The 16258-nt window shown below is 42.8% G+C and overlaps 1 protein-coding gene across 1 annotated transcript; it reads right to left on the reverse strand.

Moving 5' to 3' along the window:
- Nucleotides 1-174: 174 nt before the first annotated feature.
- On the reverse strand, nucleotides 175-15962 carry Tmem184c (transmembrane protein 184C). Its single transcript, XM_051169312.1, has 10 exons — nucleotides 15840-15962; nucleotides 11933-12063; nucleotides 11805-11841; nucleotides 9637-9842; nucleotides 7657-7731; nucleotides 5997-6090; nucleotides 4698-4810; nucleotides 1764-1863; nucleotides 1004-1175; nucleotides 175-587 (listed from the first exon to the last, which is right to left on the reverse strand). The coding sequence occupies exons 1-10, from the start codon at nucleotides 15960-15962 to the stop codon at nucleotides 175-177; spliced, it is 1464 nt and encodes a 487-aa protein (XP_051025269.1).
- Nucleotides 15963-16258: the final 296 nt, after the last annotated feature.

Below are 16258 nucleotides of genomic sequence, written 5' to 3' on the forward strand. Positions count from 1 at the left end.
AATATATGATATTCTTAAAAGTTTAAGAAAGCTAAAGCTAAGAAATTTAAATGTTGTGATATAGAAAACATATATGTATTAGTAAAACCTGTATGTATTAGTGTTATAGGTGTATATTATATATAGTAGTTATATTGGTTTTGCCTGTATTTTGAAAAGAGGATTATGGCAGCTTTAAGGGTCCGTGGATGATTCAGAAGGTGCCGACAGCTCTTCTGACATGTCTATGATAATGTGGTGACTTGGCTTGGCTGAAACAAGTATAGTCTGTGAAGTGTCTGTGTCAGACTCTGAGTCGGAAGTCAACTGGTCATCTTCGGGGATGTTAACCCTGATGCCTGCTGCAAGAGCCTTTCTGTTCTTTTCTTGGATGTCGCTCATGAAATCTTCATACAGGCGGTCTATAGAAAGTGGACGTGGTGATGTAATTGTATGTCCGAAGCCTTGGTACTGGCCCACTGGCGAGGATGCTTTTGAACTACTAGAAGCTCTATCTTGTGGAGAGGAGGAAAGGAGACTTGAATGCTCTGTGTGATCTGGGTCGCCGGGAAAAAGCTTTTTTTTTGGATAACCTCGCATTGTCCTCCCTTTAAGACAATATCATTTTATTAGCCAAAAGTTATTTTTTCCATTCTAAACATATGGTTCTTTAAAAAGCTCCCCCTTTCCCTTTGTCTTCCCCGAGTTTGAAGAGCCTACACAATGGTAGTACTACTTTAACTACTGAACGGCCACGGCAGGAGACATACAAAACCTGCATATTTGGGCAAGGGTAACACTGTAGTCTGTAAAGAGCTTGCCACACAAACATGAAGCACCAAGTTTCCTCCTCAGCACAAGAAAGAAGCTTGGCCTGGCTTTGTGGTATGGTCAGACAGGAGGGTTCCTGAGGCTCCCTGGCCAGCCAGACCCTGTTCTAAAATCCAAGCCGAACAGCTCCTGAGTAGCCCTGCCCGAGGCTCATGCCTGCCCTGCCCCCGCTCACACTAACAGAATTACTTACCCACACGTCTCACTTGTTCAGAGATGTCATCTCTGATATCTGACACATCCCACATAGCGAGGAACGAGTCGAAGCAGGAGCCCTCCTCTGCTTCGTGCACGTACGGTTTATAAGAGAACGAGTAGTGATGGGCGATTGCTGCTAAGAACATCTCAACGCAGATTATGAAGTCCTGCAAACAGTAACAAGCACACCAGGCATCTTTGGGATTAAATCTAGTTTTCCAAACTACAAACTTTTTCAGTGTTACATAGGGTATAAATTTCTTTTAAAAGTTTCAGATTATATTCATTTTTCAAACATGTTTTTCATTTCTTCAAAGTATGACAAGCCAAGATCTACATCTCTTGTATTTTCTCAGTCAAGTATTTTTTCTTTTTCTGTTTTTTTAAGAGATTTATTTAAGTATACAGTGCTCTGCCTGCATGTACACCTGTGCACCAGAAGAGGGCATCATATCTCATTATAGATGGCTGTGAGCCACCATGTAGTTGCTGGGAAGTGAACTCAGGACCTCTGGAAGAGCATGCAGTGCTCTTAACCTCTGAGCCACCTCTCCAGCCCCGCTCAAGTATTTTAGCTGCAAGGTAACATGCAGATATAAGTGAACCAGGAACAAAATCATTACCAGTCAGTACCTATCGCTCATTTCTCTAGGTTTCCCGCCCCCATTGTTTGCATGTTGGCCCGCTCAGGGGCAATACTGCATAAAATGGCTTAACAGTAAAATTCCTTGAGTTTCAGAGACAACACTACTTACCTGCAGGCCTGTGGCCACAGCTTCTGGGCTTTGCCATTCCCAGGTACGCTTTTCTGAAATAACACCAACTTTAACCAACAGAGCAATAAGTACTGCTTGCCTGTATGTCAAGAAAAGGTCAGTGTCAAATCTAAATCATGAAACGACCAACTGGTCTAAAAATAAGCAACTAGGAGCCGGGAGGTGTCAGAACCCCGGTAAGGCTGGTGGTAGCACACATCTGTAATCCCACTGTTCCTCGTGTTGAGCTGGGAAGTAGCAAAGAGAATCCCAGGCCGGCCGCAGGCCAGCAAGCCTGATGTATGTCTGCAGAGTGAACAGTTAGGAGACCTGTGTAGCTGGCATGTGCTACTTTGTTGCTTCTTCTTCCTGCCACCCTTCTCCACCCCTTTCCTTCTTCCCTTTCAACCCCCTAACACTAGAGAGGAAGAAGGGAAGAGAGAGAGGAAAGGAAAGAGACCCCTGAATAAAGCCAAGGGTTGGAAAGGGGGCGGCATTATCATTAGACGACTTCCTGCTGATTTGGGGCTTTGAGCTCCTTGGGGCAAGTTTGGTCTTTGCCATCAGGATATCTAATTTCTTCTTGTTTCTTTTCATGTGACTACGTAACAAATCATGACCAACAGCGACTAGCACCCCCATCCCCATCCCCAGCATTTATATATCTTCTGAAAAGCCCCTAGAATTCCAAAGGTCACACAATCACACACTTTGCAGTTGGCAAAGTGAAGTCTGTCGCCAGAGCACCAGACACGAGTCAGCTTCTGAGAAGCAACCCCATACCCCACATCTGGGGCTAAAACGAGAACATATTCTTATAATATTTCTGTTTTAAAAGAACCCAAAATTCCAGGATTCTCACTACAACTGTCTCAAATGAAAGGCAAGGACTGACCCCCAAAGTTGTCCTCAGACCTCCACAAGCACAGACAGCATGTATATGCCGCCACGCACACAATAAACACATACATATCATACAAAAAAGATTTAAAACAGCTAAGGCCTCAGTGCACCCTAGGACTCCCCATTATCCTGCCTTCAGGGCATACTCCCAGACAGCTGTGTTTATATTAAGTACACTCACCTTACAAATGTATTAACTTAAGATGAATTTCATGATATGTTCTTGGAACTTAATTATTTAGTTTATTTACCCTTCCTCCCACTTTGGAGCCAAGTACAAAGAATTAGATTCCAAGTTCTAACAGCTTGTAAATAAAGGCCTGATACTCCAGTATGTTCACATGTTTATCAATTACTAGGATTTTTATTTTATTATTTATTCATTTACTTATTTTGAGACAGGGCTTTTCTATATAGCCCTGGTTGCTCAGAGAACTTGCTATGCTGACCAGGCTGGCCTCAAACTCAGAGATATGACTGCCTCCACCTCCCAACTGCTGAGATTAAGGGTGTGTGCCATCATTCTAGATAATCAGGTTCAAAGAAATTAATTTTATTTTCGGCTGTTTACATGCACACATGTAACGTGTGTGTGTGTGTGTGTGTGTGTGTGTGTGTGGACAGCCTGTAGGGGTCAGTAGTTTTCATTGACCATGTGGGCTCTGAGATAGAACTCCAAGTGTCGACACTTGGTGATAGCAGGCATCTTTCCCTGCTGAGCCACCTCATGGGCCGCATTGTTTCCTCTGCCCCTTTTAAAACCTTACTTCTTATGATTAGTGTGGCAGCGTGCTGGAGGACAGTTCTGTGAAGTTGGTTCTCTTCTGTCTTTACATGGGCTCTGGGCATCAAACTCAGTTCATTAGGTTGCATAGCAAGTGCCTTTCTCTGCTGAGCTATCCTGCCAGCCCACAGATTATCTGAACTATAATACTGCTGAGTCCCAGAAATTGTTATAATATGAGCCACTTCTATAGAGGACTGCGTATGATGTGTGCCCCCAGATGCTAACATAGCTTCTGGCAGTGCAGTTTCATGACTTCTCTTTTCTCCTGACTGCTTTGCTAAGCTAAATGTACATAACTCGTTACCTACCCTGTCACTAACCTAAGGCCATGTCTAGTTCTGCTTTGTGACACTGAGGACAGACAGTAGGGCCTGTAACACTGCAAACACACACTCTACCTCAAGGCTGTATCTCCAGCCCTACCTTGTGCTTTAAGGACATCACTGATAAACATTTCCTCACATCATTAAATGTTCTCCCAAGATACTATTTTATTTATGGCAGAATCATAATATTAAGTAACTTTTTCATTCTGAGATAGGGTCTCTGGCTGGCCTCAAACTTGCTATATAGACCATGCTAGCCTTCAACTCCCAAAGATCTGCCTGCTTCTGCCTCCTTAGGAGTGCTGGAATTAAAAACACCACAACTAGCAGAACCTTAATTTTAATGATACTATCAAGATATCTAGACTATCTCAAATGATCTTCATCTTTTAAATGTCAGTCATCATCTGACTATCTCTTTGATTGATCAGATACAAGATCACATAGACTAGAACTTGTTATATAGCCCAGGATGTCCTCACACTCATAATTTGAGATACTCTTGCCGAGTGCCACAACTACAGGTACGTACCACCAACACATGACTATTTGTTTTTGTAAATCTTTTTAAATGATATTTTTCTAAACATTTATTTTTATGTGTGTGAATTTTGCCTGCATCTATGTATGTATGACACATGTGTAGTATTTGCAGATGTCAGAAGGGGGCATTAGAACCCCCTGGAATTGGAGTTTTTCAAGACAGGGTCTCTTTGTGTAGCCTTGGCTGTCCCAGACTTGCTTTGTAGACTAGGCTGGCCTCGAACTCACAGCGACCCACCTGCCTCTGCCTCCCAAGTGCTGGGATTAAAGACATGTGCCACCATGCCTGTCTAGAATTATTTTAAAACTCTCTTAACCAACAGTTTAATTGGCATTTAATATTGGAATATTCTCATAAGAAAAAGCAATACTTACCAAAAGGAAACGAAAACAACAAGTTTCACACAGAGAAATTTGCCCACAGGTTCTATAGGGCTGAGCTCTTCTTTTAGCACTTGATAAAACAGCAGAAGGCAGTACATGGCAAACTGGAAACAAAAGCAACAGTTAACATTCTGCAGTAGAAGATACTAGCAGAACTCTTGAAGCCGAAACCAGAGCCTGCTCTACAGTGGCATCCAGGCACAGCTGAGTGCTACTCGGCCAATGGTTTAGATTAACAATAGGCTTTTAGTGTTTTGCTGCAGATGTACAGAAGTGGAATTTTGCAAGGGAGATATGTAATGTTTCCCCTAAATATGTTTCTACATGTTCACTAAGTGAAACTAAAGCAATATACAAATGAGATGAATGGGACAAAAGGTTTCCTTCAGTCAAATAAAAGCAAATACATCTATTATGCTTTTAAAGACAAATCACCACTACTTTTATAAGCTAGTATCTTGCATAACATTTATACAACACAGTTTATTTAATTTATTTAACTAATTGCAGGTGGTGCAAGCCTTTAATCCCAGCACTCAGGAGGCAGAGGCAGGTGGATCGCTGCGAGTTCAAGGCCAGCCTGGTCTACAAAGTGAGCTCAGCATAGCCAAGGCTACACAGAGAAACCCTGTCTTGAAAAACAAACAATTGTTTTTTGCAAGGCAGAGTCTCACTATGTAGCCTTGGCTGTCTTGGAACTTGCTCTGTAGACAAGACTGGCCTCAAACGCAGATCTTCGTGCCTTTGCCTCCCAAGTGCTGGGATTAAAAGTGTGTGCCACAACCAGAGAATTCTTCCTTTACACAGAAACTCTATCCTATCAATATGCCAATTAGACCTTTTCTTCTTACGGAGTAAGTCTCTGTACGTTTTGTTTATGTAGGAGGTACACAACACATATACTCACAGCCATGCAGAAACGACAGCAAACAACAGGTCTGTGTGTAAGTCACTAAAGCATTCATAAACATACTACTATATGTTTATATGGTATAAAAGTATACATTAAAGCTGCCTCAGATTCCATGTACAAATTAAAAGGTAGTATTTGTTCTCAAGAAATAGTGCCTGATAATATTTAGCAACAGAAACTAATTCAGTACATTTAAGATGATTATTGCAGGGCGTGGTGGCACACACACAGTTCACTTCCAGCACTCGGGAGGCAGAGGCTGGCAGATCTCTCTAAGCGTGGTCTATAACGCGAGTCTAGGACAGCCAGGGCTACACAGAGAAACCCTGTCTCAAAAAACAAAACAAAAACAAACAAACAAAAGAGTATTTACTCACCAGTTGTGACAAATTGTTTATTATAACCAGGTAGGTCCAAGCATTGGAGAAGCTAAAGTTTCCCTCATCATATACTCCAACGAGCTCACATACCCTGAAAAGTGACAACAGTCAGGCTACTTTATGAGGAACCAAGGAGACTCATCTTTTTTGTTTTGTTTTTCGAGACAGGGTTTCTCTGTGTAGCCTTGGCTGGGCTGGACTCACTTTGTAGACCAGGCTGGCCTCGAACTCAGTGATCCGCCTGCCTCTGCCTCCCGAGTGCTGGGATTAAAAGCGTGTGCCACCACGCCCGGCTCCGGAGACCCATATCTTAATATGTATCCTTTAGAGATTTATTTTTTTATATATGAGTGTTTTGCTTGCATGTACGCCTGGCGTGATGTGCATTCAGTGTCCTTGGAGGCCAGAGGGGGACACTGGATACTCTGGAATTGGAACTGGAATTAACAGATGGTTGTGAGCAGCAATGGTGGTTCTAGGAACCACACCTCTGCAAAAGCACCAAGCGCTCTCAATCACTGAACACCTTCCAGCCCTGAATACACACTTAAGGCACAGCGGTAGTAAAACTTAAAATCTATAACCAGTTTATTTCAGAAAGCCTATGGACGACCACTTGACTTTGGTCAAAGATGGTTGAAAAGCTGACACGAGTAACATCTTTCTAGAAATATATGGTATGAGCATTACTTTTAACTTAAATTACAAACAACCATTAAACCACAGAACAATCATGACTTTCTTCATTTTGGAAAGCTTGGTTGATAAACATGACTACAGTTCACTTTCCCTCTAACTTAACTTAGCGGTAAATATTTGAAGATTCAGATCCCCTGAGTAAATTCTAATACAAGTATTAAGTTATATGCTCACTTAGTTTCTAAGCAGCAAAGCAATAAAACACATTTCTATAAGTATTTCTGGCACAGGCAGGATAAGAGGTATTGTTACATGGCTTGATTCTATGCTGTGGTCTGCAGAAACTCACATTTTGGAATTTTTATTGAAACTTTAATATTTTGGCATCACACAGTTTGTGTGTGTGTGTGAGACTTGGTCTCTCTATGTAAACCAGGCAGGCCTTGAACTCACAGAGATCTAATTGCCTCTGCCTCCTCAGTGCTGGGATTAAAGACCTGCACCAGTTTAAAACAGTATTAATAAACTCTTAAATTAACAGCACACACACACACACACACACACACACACACACACACACCAAATCAAATCTGTGTGATTAACCCAACTAAAGAAGTGTTTTCTTCTGATGATTTTCCTCATGTCTGCTCTCAAAAGGATGTGAATCTTGTGGCAATGCCTTGCACTGTTTGTTGTTATGGAACCCAGCTTTTATATATGTGGTTTTGTAGCAGGCTAGACTTACGCTATTAACCAACGCCCTTTTCCTACTTGCTTTCCCATGTAAGAACACAGATCTTTAAAAACGGGGGCCCCGGGTGGCCTTAAACTCTCAATTCTCCTGCCTCTACCTTCCAAGTGCTTGGATTATCTCTCATGAACGACTTGCCTTCTGAGGAGCTGGGGACTAAACACGGGGCTTTGTTCATACAAAGCAGTTATCAAACTAAGCTACATTCCCAGGCATGTAGCATGAAGATTTGAAACAATAAAAAAAATAAAGGAGAGTCATACTTACAAAGCAGTAACAGTGGTAATTGGTCTGACCACTGTATACTGTAACACTCCTAGTTTGCATCTAAAGAGCAGCATTCTGCAAAAGAAAGAGACCATCTCAGCTATTCAGTGGCATCAAAACATCTCAAAGCCTCCAAGTGGAAATGACTCGGTCAAATGACAACAATTATATTCATTCAGCCAATTTTGTCCTAAATGACAGGAGGATAAGAGTGTGGATGGCAACAAGGAAATCTAAAGCCCACTTTGAAATTATTTAAAGATTTATTTCTGTATTACTTATACAGTGTTCTGCCTGCATATACACCTGCAGGCCAGAAGAGGGCACCAGATCTCAGTATAGAAGGTTGTGAGCCACCATGTGGTTGCTAGGAACTGACCTCAGGACCTTTTTGGAACAGACAGTGCTCTGAGCCATCTCTCCAGCTCCTGAAGTTATTTAGTAACTTTATCTCTGAAAGACACCCCTGCCCAGCTCCACTGAAGCACAGCACAGAACAGTATTGGGAACTGGGTTTTTCCTGTTTCCTAATCCTGCCATGCTCACCTCAAATCGACAGGACCAAGTAAAATGAGTCTGTGAACCAAATAAACCCTTTGTTTCTTAAGTTGCTTTTGTCAGTTATTTTATCACAGTAGTCAGAAAAGTAACTAAAGTTCTTTGGGTAAAATATGCAATCTTAACCCTTTAAAGACTTTTTTTTTTACATTTACTTCAAACGGGACGAATGCAGACGGCCAAGTCACTATGAATGTAACATGTATAGAACTCATTATTCTCATGATTGTCACATGGTTCTCCCTGCTGTATGCAGTTTGTTTATACATGTGTAACAAAATAAATGTATATAAAAAAAAAAAACTTTTTTTTTTTTTTTTTTTTTTTTTTTTTTAGCTAGGAAGAGGTGGTGTACACTTTTAATCCCAGCACTCAGAAAACAGAGGCAACGTGAGTCTGAAGCCAGCCTGGTCTACAGAGTGAGTTCCAGGACAGCCAAGCTACACTGTCTTCAAAAACCAAAATGAAAAGGGGGAGAAAAAGCAAAACAAACAAACAAATCCCACTTTTTTTTTTTTGAGACAGGGTTTCTCTTTGCAGCCTTGGCTGTCCTGGACTTGCTTTGTAGACCAGGGTGGGCTCGAACTCAGAGATCCACTTGCCCCTGCCTGAGTGCTGGGACCACAGGCGTGTTACCACCTCACCCAACAAAAAATCCCACTTTAAAAAGGCTCATTTATTTTCCTTTATGTGTATGAATGCTTTGCCTGCATATATGTGTGTGCACCACACATGCGCCTGTTGGACCCCCTGGGACTGGGGTTTGGGATGGCTGGAATGGCTAGGAAATCAACCTGGGTCCTTTGCTTTTGTTTTTGTTTTTGTTTTCTCTGTGTATCCCTTGCTGTCCTGGACTCACTTTATAGACCAGGCTGGCCTGGAACTCACAGGGATCCACCTGCCTCTGCCTCCAGAGTGCTGGGATTAAAGGCAATACATTTTTTTTTTTTAGGCAATACATTTTTAAGATGTAGATGTTGTGAGGTTTTTTTGTTTTTGTTTCATTTTTACATTGCTCACCCAATAAAAAGTTTATCAAGGTGAGGCCAGCCTGGTGTACAGAGTGCGGGATAGCCAAGGCTACACAGAGAAACCCAGTCTCGAAAACAAAACAAAAAATGTATTTTGTTAGCTGATTGTGGTGACACATGCATGCAGTCCCAGACTTGGGGAGGCAGAGGCAGGTGAATCTCTGTGAGTTCAAGGACAGCCAGGTCTACAGAGCGATTCCAGGACAGCCAGGGCTACACGGAGAACCTTGTCTTCAAAAACAAAAACAAACAAAAATGTATTTTGTTGTCTTTCAAACTGTACTCCATGCTAAACTCTACTTATTGTTTCTGTTTACAGAGAGCTGGCCCAAACTGAATAATTCTGCTTCTGTAAAACCCAAACAGACACATGAAAACTCGATTTACTTACTCCCCCATTGCCCACGGCGGGCAGCAGCAGAATGGAGGGAGGTGGTTCTGCTGGTCTTTCGCTTCTAGGTGCAGCATCAGGTTTGGGAATCGGATGGTGAGATAGTTGGTAAGGAAGATCATAAAGTTATAGATGACATACGCTTCGTAACACTCCCTCCAGGTGTCCACGTAGATGGCAATTTTGGGATATTTCAAAGCTATCCACTATGGAAAAGCACAGACGTTAAAGAGGAGTTGTAGCCTGAGGAACAGGAATTACTGCTCAGATTCACAGGACGATAACACAGAACCTGGGGATCTCGTCACAGACTTGCGGCAAACTCTCTGAAGTACCCCGAGTGGCTTTACGGGGAGGAAGGCAGGGACTGCTGAGGATTAAACAGTGCAAGGCGGCGGTCCACCACTGAGCTACATCCTAGGCTCTGCAAAGCATGCTTTAAAATGCAACGAACTTCTCTGATACAGGTAAACAAAAGGGCAAGTGTTTTGGGAAGTGATGAACATAAAAAAGAAAGTTAGTGAGTTCTCAAATATAATTTGAAATTAAGAAAAAAAATGATCAGAGAAAATGTTACTGAAGGCTTTTTATTTCCCAACACAGTTTCTCTGTGTAGCCTTGGCTGTCCAGGACTTGCTTTGTAGACCAGGCTGGTCTCTGCTAGAATTAAAGGCCACTAAAGCCTGGATTTTTTTTTTTTTTTTTTTTGGTTTTTCGAGACAGGGTTTCTCTGTGTAGCCTTGGCCATCCTGGGCTCACTTTGTAGACACCAGGCTGGCCTCGAACTCACAGAGATCCACCTGCCTCTGCCTCCCGAGTGCTGGGATTAAAGGCGTGCGCCACCACGCCCGGCTTATTTTGTATTTTTTGAGACAGGGTCTCATTATGTAGTTCTGGCTATCCTGGAATTCACTATGTAGACCAGGTTGACCCAGAACTCATAGAGAGCCTCCTGCCTCTGTCTCCTAGGTGCTAGGATTAAAGGCATGTGTACCACTACAGCTGGCCAAGTTCACTTGTTTTTTAATGTTGTTAAGACAAAATATGACTATAATGACAAATGCAGATATTTTGAATATTTTTAGTGTGTAGTTATTCTCCTTGCTCGGCTGCTTACATTCTCAGATTAGTGGCTTTTAACCCATTAAAGACTGTAATACTGTAAGTTACCCTCATCCCTAAGGGATGGGCCACCCCAGGCACAGACTGCTGCTGCCGGCTTCCTTATACAGAACGGGCAGCATCAGCACAGACCAGGTGCAGCACACGACCCAGGTGCAGCTCTCCTAGACTTACTCATCTCCAGATGGCTTATGACACCTGATGGAATATCCAGAGTGCAAACCTGGGGTCGGGGCTTGTTTAAAATAGATCTGCTCTAGGCTTGGCTGAACCCATGGGTAGAGATTTTGATAAGGATGCAGATTGCTCACTATCACACATTTTAGTTATCAAGTACCAAAAAAAGAAAAGAAAAGAAAAGAAAAAGAAGAAATGCAGGAAGGTAGGGTGGATGCACAGATGGACACTCTCCACAGAGGATACAACTACTGGGATAATTAGACAAAGAAAATGTCTTGCCAGGCATGGTGGCGCACGCCTTTAATCCCTGCACTTGGGATGCAGAGGCAGGCGAGTCTCTGTGAGTTTGAGGCCAGCCTGGTCCACAAAGCGAGTCCAGGACAGCCAAGGCTACACAGAGAAACCATGTCTCGAAAAACCAAAAAAGCCAGATATGGTGGTGGTGCATGCCTTTAATCCTTGCCGTCAGGTGGAACTCTGTGAGCTGGATACTAGTCTGGTCCACATGGTAAGTTTGAGACCAGCCAGGGTTACACAGACTCTATTTTAATAAAACAAAACCCAAAAAGGAAAAAAGAATGTCTTCAGTAGGGGGCATGGTGGTGTACATCTTTAATCCCAGCACTGGGAGGCAGAGGCAGGTGGATGTCTGAGTTTGAGGCCAGCCTGGTCTACAGAGTGAGTTACAGCAGGACAGTCAGGGCTACACAGAGAAACCCTGTTTAAAAAAAAAAAAGGTGAAAATTTTTTACTATTAATCTCTCCTTGTCAATACTGTGTGCTCTTTACCTTATTAAGCCTTCTCTAGTAAACATAGTTAAGTGTCATTAAAAAATCCTTAACAGAACACAACAAAATATACTTACACTATCCAAACTGTATATTGGAACCATCCAAAGGATCCTATGGAGAGTAAAACATAAAAGTCATTTAATGTGATGTTTATGAGTTAAGTCAGTCAATACTAGTAATAGGAGATGTGTGAGGATTTGACCTTATGATGGGTTTCTGAAGTTCAGGCTGTGTATAATGCACTAGATGTTGGAGAATCCCCCACATGGACACTGGTATGGTCATCAGCAGGAATATTCCAGCAATAAACCAAGCTTTGGTGTGGATTCCAACCTTAGAAGAGAAAAGAACGTGTGAGCTTAGACTCTCATGTTATGACTATAAAAATCAACATTTGTGTTATTTTCATTTGATTATTAACACTGCTTGGTATTTTCCAAATAATTAGTAATAATTTAAAAAATATTTACTTAAAAATTATGTCGTCATCGAGCGTGGTGGCACACACCTGTAATCCAAGGACTCCGAAGACAGAGGCAGGTGGATTGTTGTGAGTTCGAGGCCAGCTTGGCCTATAAAGTGAGTCCAGAACAGCCAAGGCTACACAGGGAGACCCTGTCTCAAAAAAAAAACAAAAAACTTTTTTTTATATGTGTCTGTGTGTGGATATGTGCATGTGTGAGTGTGAGGTCAGAAGTGGGTACTAGATATCTTGGAGGTAGAGGCAGGTGGATTACTATGAGTTCCAGGACAGCTCAGGCTACATATATGAGACCCTGCCTCACGAAAGAATGAACCCTCTTCAAAAATGAAACAAAACCCAAAGACATTTCCGTAGTACCTTCACCCCTTCCTAGCCTGTTACTTCTTTCTCTCTCTGATTCTTGTGAAGTGAGGCCTCCGTGCTGACAACTCATGAAGGCCATGTATCCTCACATGGTGCTGCTGGGGAGTTTCATTTCAGCTGTTCATAAAGTGACCAGAGAAATGACTCACTCCTGTAGTCATATCCCCATGGCCACTTGTCTCTCTGCCTCAATGTCCCCTCATCTGTATGAAGAGGGACTTTGCTATATTTTGCCTTTCTAAGAGAATTAAGTAAAATTATAGTTACAGAAAAAAAATTAAAGCCATTTTGGGAGTATGCTCTAGCTAATGCCTCTAACCTTAACAGGAAATAACATGAAATCAAAATCTTTCCTTATCTCCCAGTCCTCTCTACCTATGTGCTATCATTTCTCAGCCTCCTTCAGAGTCAAAATCTTCAAAACTCATCTATTCAGCTGGGTGGTGGTGGCGCATGCCTTTAATCCCAGCACTCGGGAGGCAGAGGCAGGCGGATCGCTGTGAGTTTGAGACCAGCCTGGTCTACAAAGCGAGTCCAGGATAGTCAAGGCTACACAGAGAAACCCTATCTCGAAAAACCAAACCAAACCAAACCAAAAACAAAACCAAAAAACCCTCATCTATTCTCTTGAGTCTATGTTTCCCCTACACACTCCTACTTAAACAATTCTGTCCACCTCCAGTGTGCTCACTAAGCTCCCCAATGACCTTCCTACTTGTGAAAAGTGACTGACCAGGTAGCAACAGTGAACACTCTTCAAAATGTTTCCCTTGAAACTCTCTTTCCAGGGCGTTCACTATCTGCCCTCTTTGTAAATCCCTGTGAAATACTGGTGCTGGGCCCTTTGCTGTTGTGTCCTTAGTCTCAAGTTCTTTTTGTTTTTGTTTTTTTAGCTTTTTTGAGACAGGGTTTCTCTATGTAGCCTTGGCCGTCCTAGACAGGATAGCCTTGAATTCAGAGATCTGCCGGCCTCTGCTACCCGAGAGGTGAAATTACAGGTGGGCGACATCACACCTGGCTTCAAGCATTCTTTTAACTGTGGAGACTGTCTGAAGTTTGACCACTAGTTACTAGGTTGTTCTCTCCTCATTTGTTGAAACTTAACCCCTAATGCAAATGGCCATATTTGGCGGTAAGGCTGATGGGAAATGATATAGGTGAAATGGGGTCATAATCTCACAGTCCTGGTGCTCTCAGAATTGTCTTCCAGCCATCTGAGGACTCGAGAGCATGGCCACCTGCAACCTGAGAGGACCTTCCTCAGACTGCAACCCCGCTGACCTCCCCCCCATGATATTTGACTCCAAAATAGTTTTCAAGACTGTGAAAAAAAAATAAAGTCTTGTTGAAGGCCCTCAGTTTATTTTATGTATACTTAAATGTGTTCTTCTATGCGTGTGAGCCTTACATGTCACACAGCAGGCCAGCTGGCTGGTAAGCGTGCAGGCAGTTCTGTTTCTGCCTTCCATCTTGCCTAGACACCACTCACGAGGGTTACAGAGATGGAACTCAGGTGGTCAGGCCTGCGTGCTGACTGCTTTACCACTGAACCCTTTCTTCAGCTACAGCGTGGCATTTTCTTATGGCAGAGAAAGTACATTAAGCAATACTCCCATACCTGTCTCTGCAGTTTAAGTTGTTCTGAGGTCTAGACTTGGCAAATGCATTACTTCGGTTTATTTGCATGCCCCATTAAATATCCTTATCAGAAAGTGAGGGGCTTGGGATGTTAGCAGTTCACACTGAAAATTAGAAATGGTTTTTTAAAACTACAGTTGAAGCTCACAATTAAGGGGATTCTTAAGCAGAAATGATACACATTTTATTTACCTTTCTATACTATGTCCCAAGGAACACTAAGTGAGGAAATTATATTTATGTTAAGATTGCTATACCCAAGTTTGGGTGGACAAATTTCAAATATCCTAAAAACCTTTAATTATTCAAAAAGCCAACAAAAATTTAGTGAATAAAAGGATCCTACAAATGTTTTGACACATTGTTTAAAATATTTTCCACAATCAAAAAGGGGGCCATCGGCATGGTCATAACTCTTCTGAGATAAGTGTTTCTCAATAAAAGTATTTCTGGTTATTATTAATTGATAATTCCAAATTCGCTTTATACATAGATTGTAGATGTATGATAGTTATCCAGTTTGTAATATTTCACTACTGTCACATGACGTCAACAAACACTAGCAGGTGGGCCAGAGACGGTTCAGCAGGTAAGGTGCTCACCTCCAACACTGGAGACCTGAGCTCCGTCCTCCGCACTCCTCATCCTGGGAACACAGAAGCAACTCCCCTAAGTTGTCCGTCCTCTGACCTCCACAACTGGGCCATCTCATGAACACAGCAACGAATACTTTTTTTTTTTTTTTTTTTTAAAGTAAGGAAAGAAATACAACTGGCTGTGGAGGCAGAGGCAGGCAGATTGCTGTGAGTGGAGGCCAGCCTGGTCTACAGAGTGAGTTACAAGAAAGAAAGAAAGAAATGAAGGAGGGAGGGAGGAAGGGAAGGAGAGATAGAGAGATAGATAGATAGAGAGAGAGAGACAGACAGACAGGCACAGACAGAGACAGAGACTGGGGGGGGGGGGCGTGTGTGAGAGGGGAAGGGAGGAGCGAGTGGAGAGAGAGGGAGAGAGACTGAGAGAATGACAAGAGACAGACCGGAGGGACTTTGTAAAAACTTGTGCTTTGATTAGGGAGGAACTTCAGGTCAGGTTGGTAGAGTGCTTGCCTGCCTCAAATGCACAAAGCCCCGGGTTCAACCCCAGTACTAAATAAACAGAATGATGGCTACATCTATAATCCCAGCGCTGGGAATGTAAACGGAGGATCATTCTAGGTTACAAAGCATCTACATTAGAGACTTTATCTCATTAAAGAAAGAAAAGAAAAAGATGTAACCTCAAACGTAAAAACAATTAACAAAGTCAAATGAACAGGAATTCTTTAGTTCCAGGAGGCTGGCTAAAAGCTTATAAAACCCAGAACGTAACTTCTTAGGTAGTTTATTTGATCTGGTCAAGCCCCAATGTCTGCACAACAGCTACTATTTCAGGAATAAAGTTCTTTCAGTCCATTCTGAGCAGCTGCCTTAACTATTTTCTCCACCAGGTCTTACCTCCACTTGTAGCGGCAGAATAAAATCAGACCAAAGACGAAATGTTTCGCAGACCACCAAGCGTCAGAAGGCGGACAAAGGGACTCTGTCAACCAGCGTTAAGAAAGAGGAGAGTTGCTGGACCCTCTTACCTTCAATTTCTGAAGTTCCCAAACACATACAGGAATCGTGATCAGGATGGAAACTGCGTAAATAAGTACTAACAGGGGTCGGATCCATTTTCTCCAGTTGTTCCGGTTGCACGCGCAAGGCATTTTCATAAATAAACCACCTTTCAACAGCTGAGTAAACGAACTAAACCGAGATCTTGGCTGGTTCTGTTCTTCAGTTGTTTCTTGAACTGACTCACTATAAAGAAAAATTTACCAGCTGCTGGCGCCTCGTCCTCGGGTCGCACTGTGCTGGCGGCTGCCGCAGCGGTGGCCGCTCGGGATGCTCGCAGGTGCGGGCTGCATTCTCGCCGGCCAACATGCGTGCACTTGGTGCTGCCGTGGCGGAGTCGCCGCCTCACCTGGGGGTCACCCAGAGTCTCGGCTGCACCATGGTTCCG

The sequence above is a fragment of the Acomys russatus genome, chromosome 26, assembly GCF_903995435.1.
Source record: "Acomys russatus chromosome 26, mAcoRus1.1, whole genome shotgun sequence".
Lineage (NCBI taxonomy): Eukaryota > Metazoa > Chordata > Mammalia > Rodentia > Muridae > Acomys > Acomys russatus.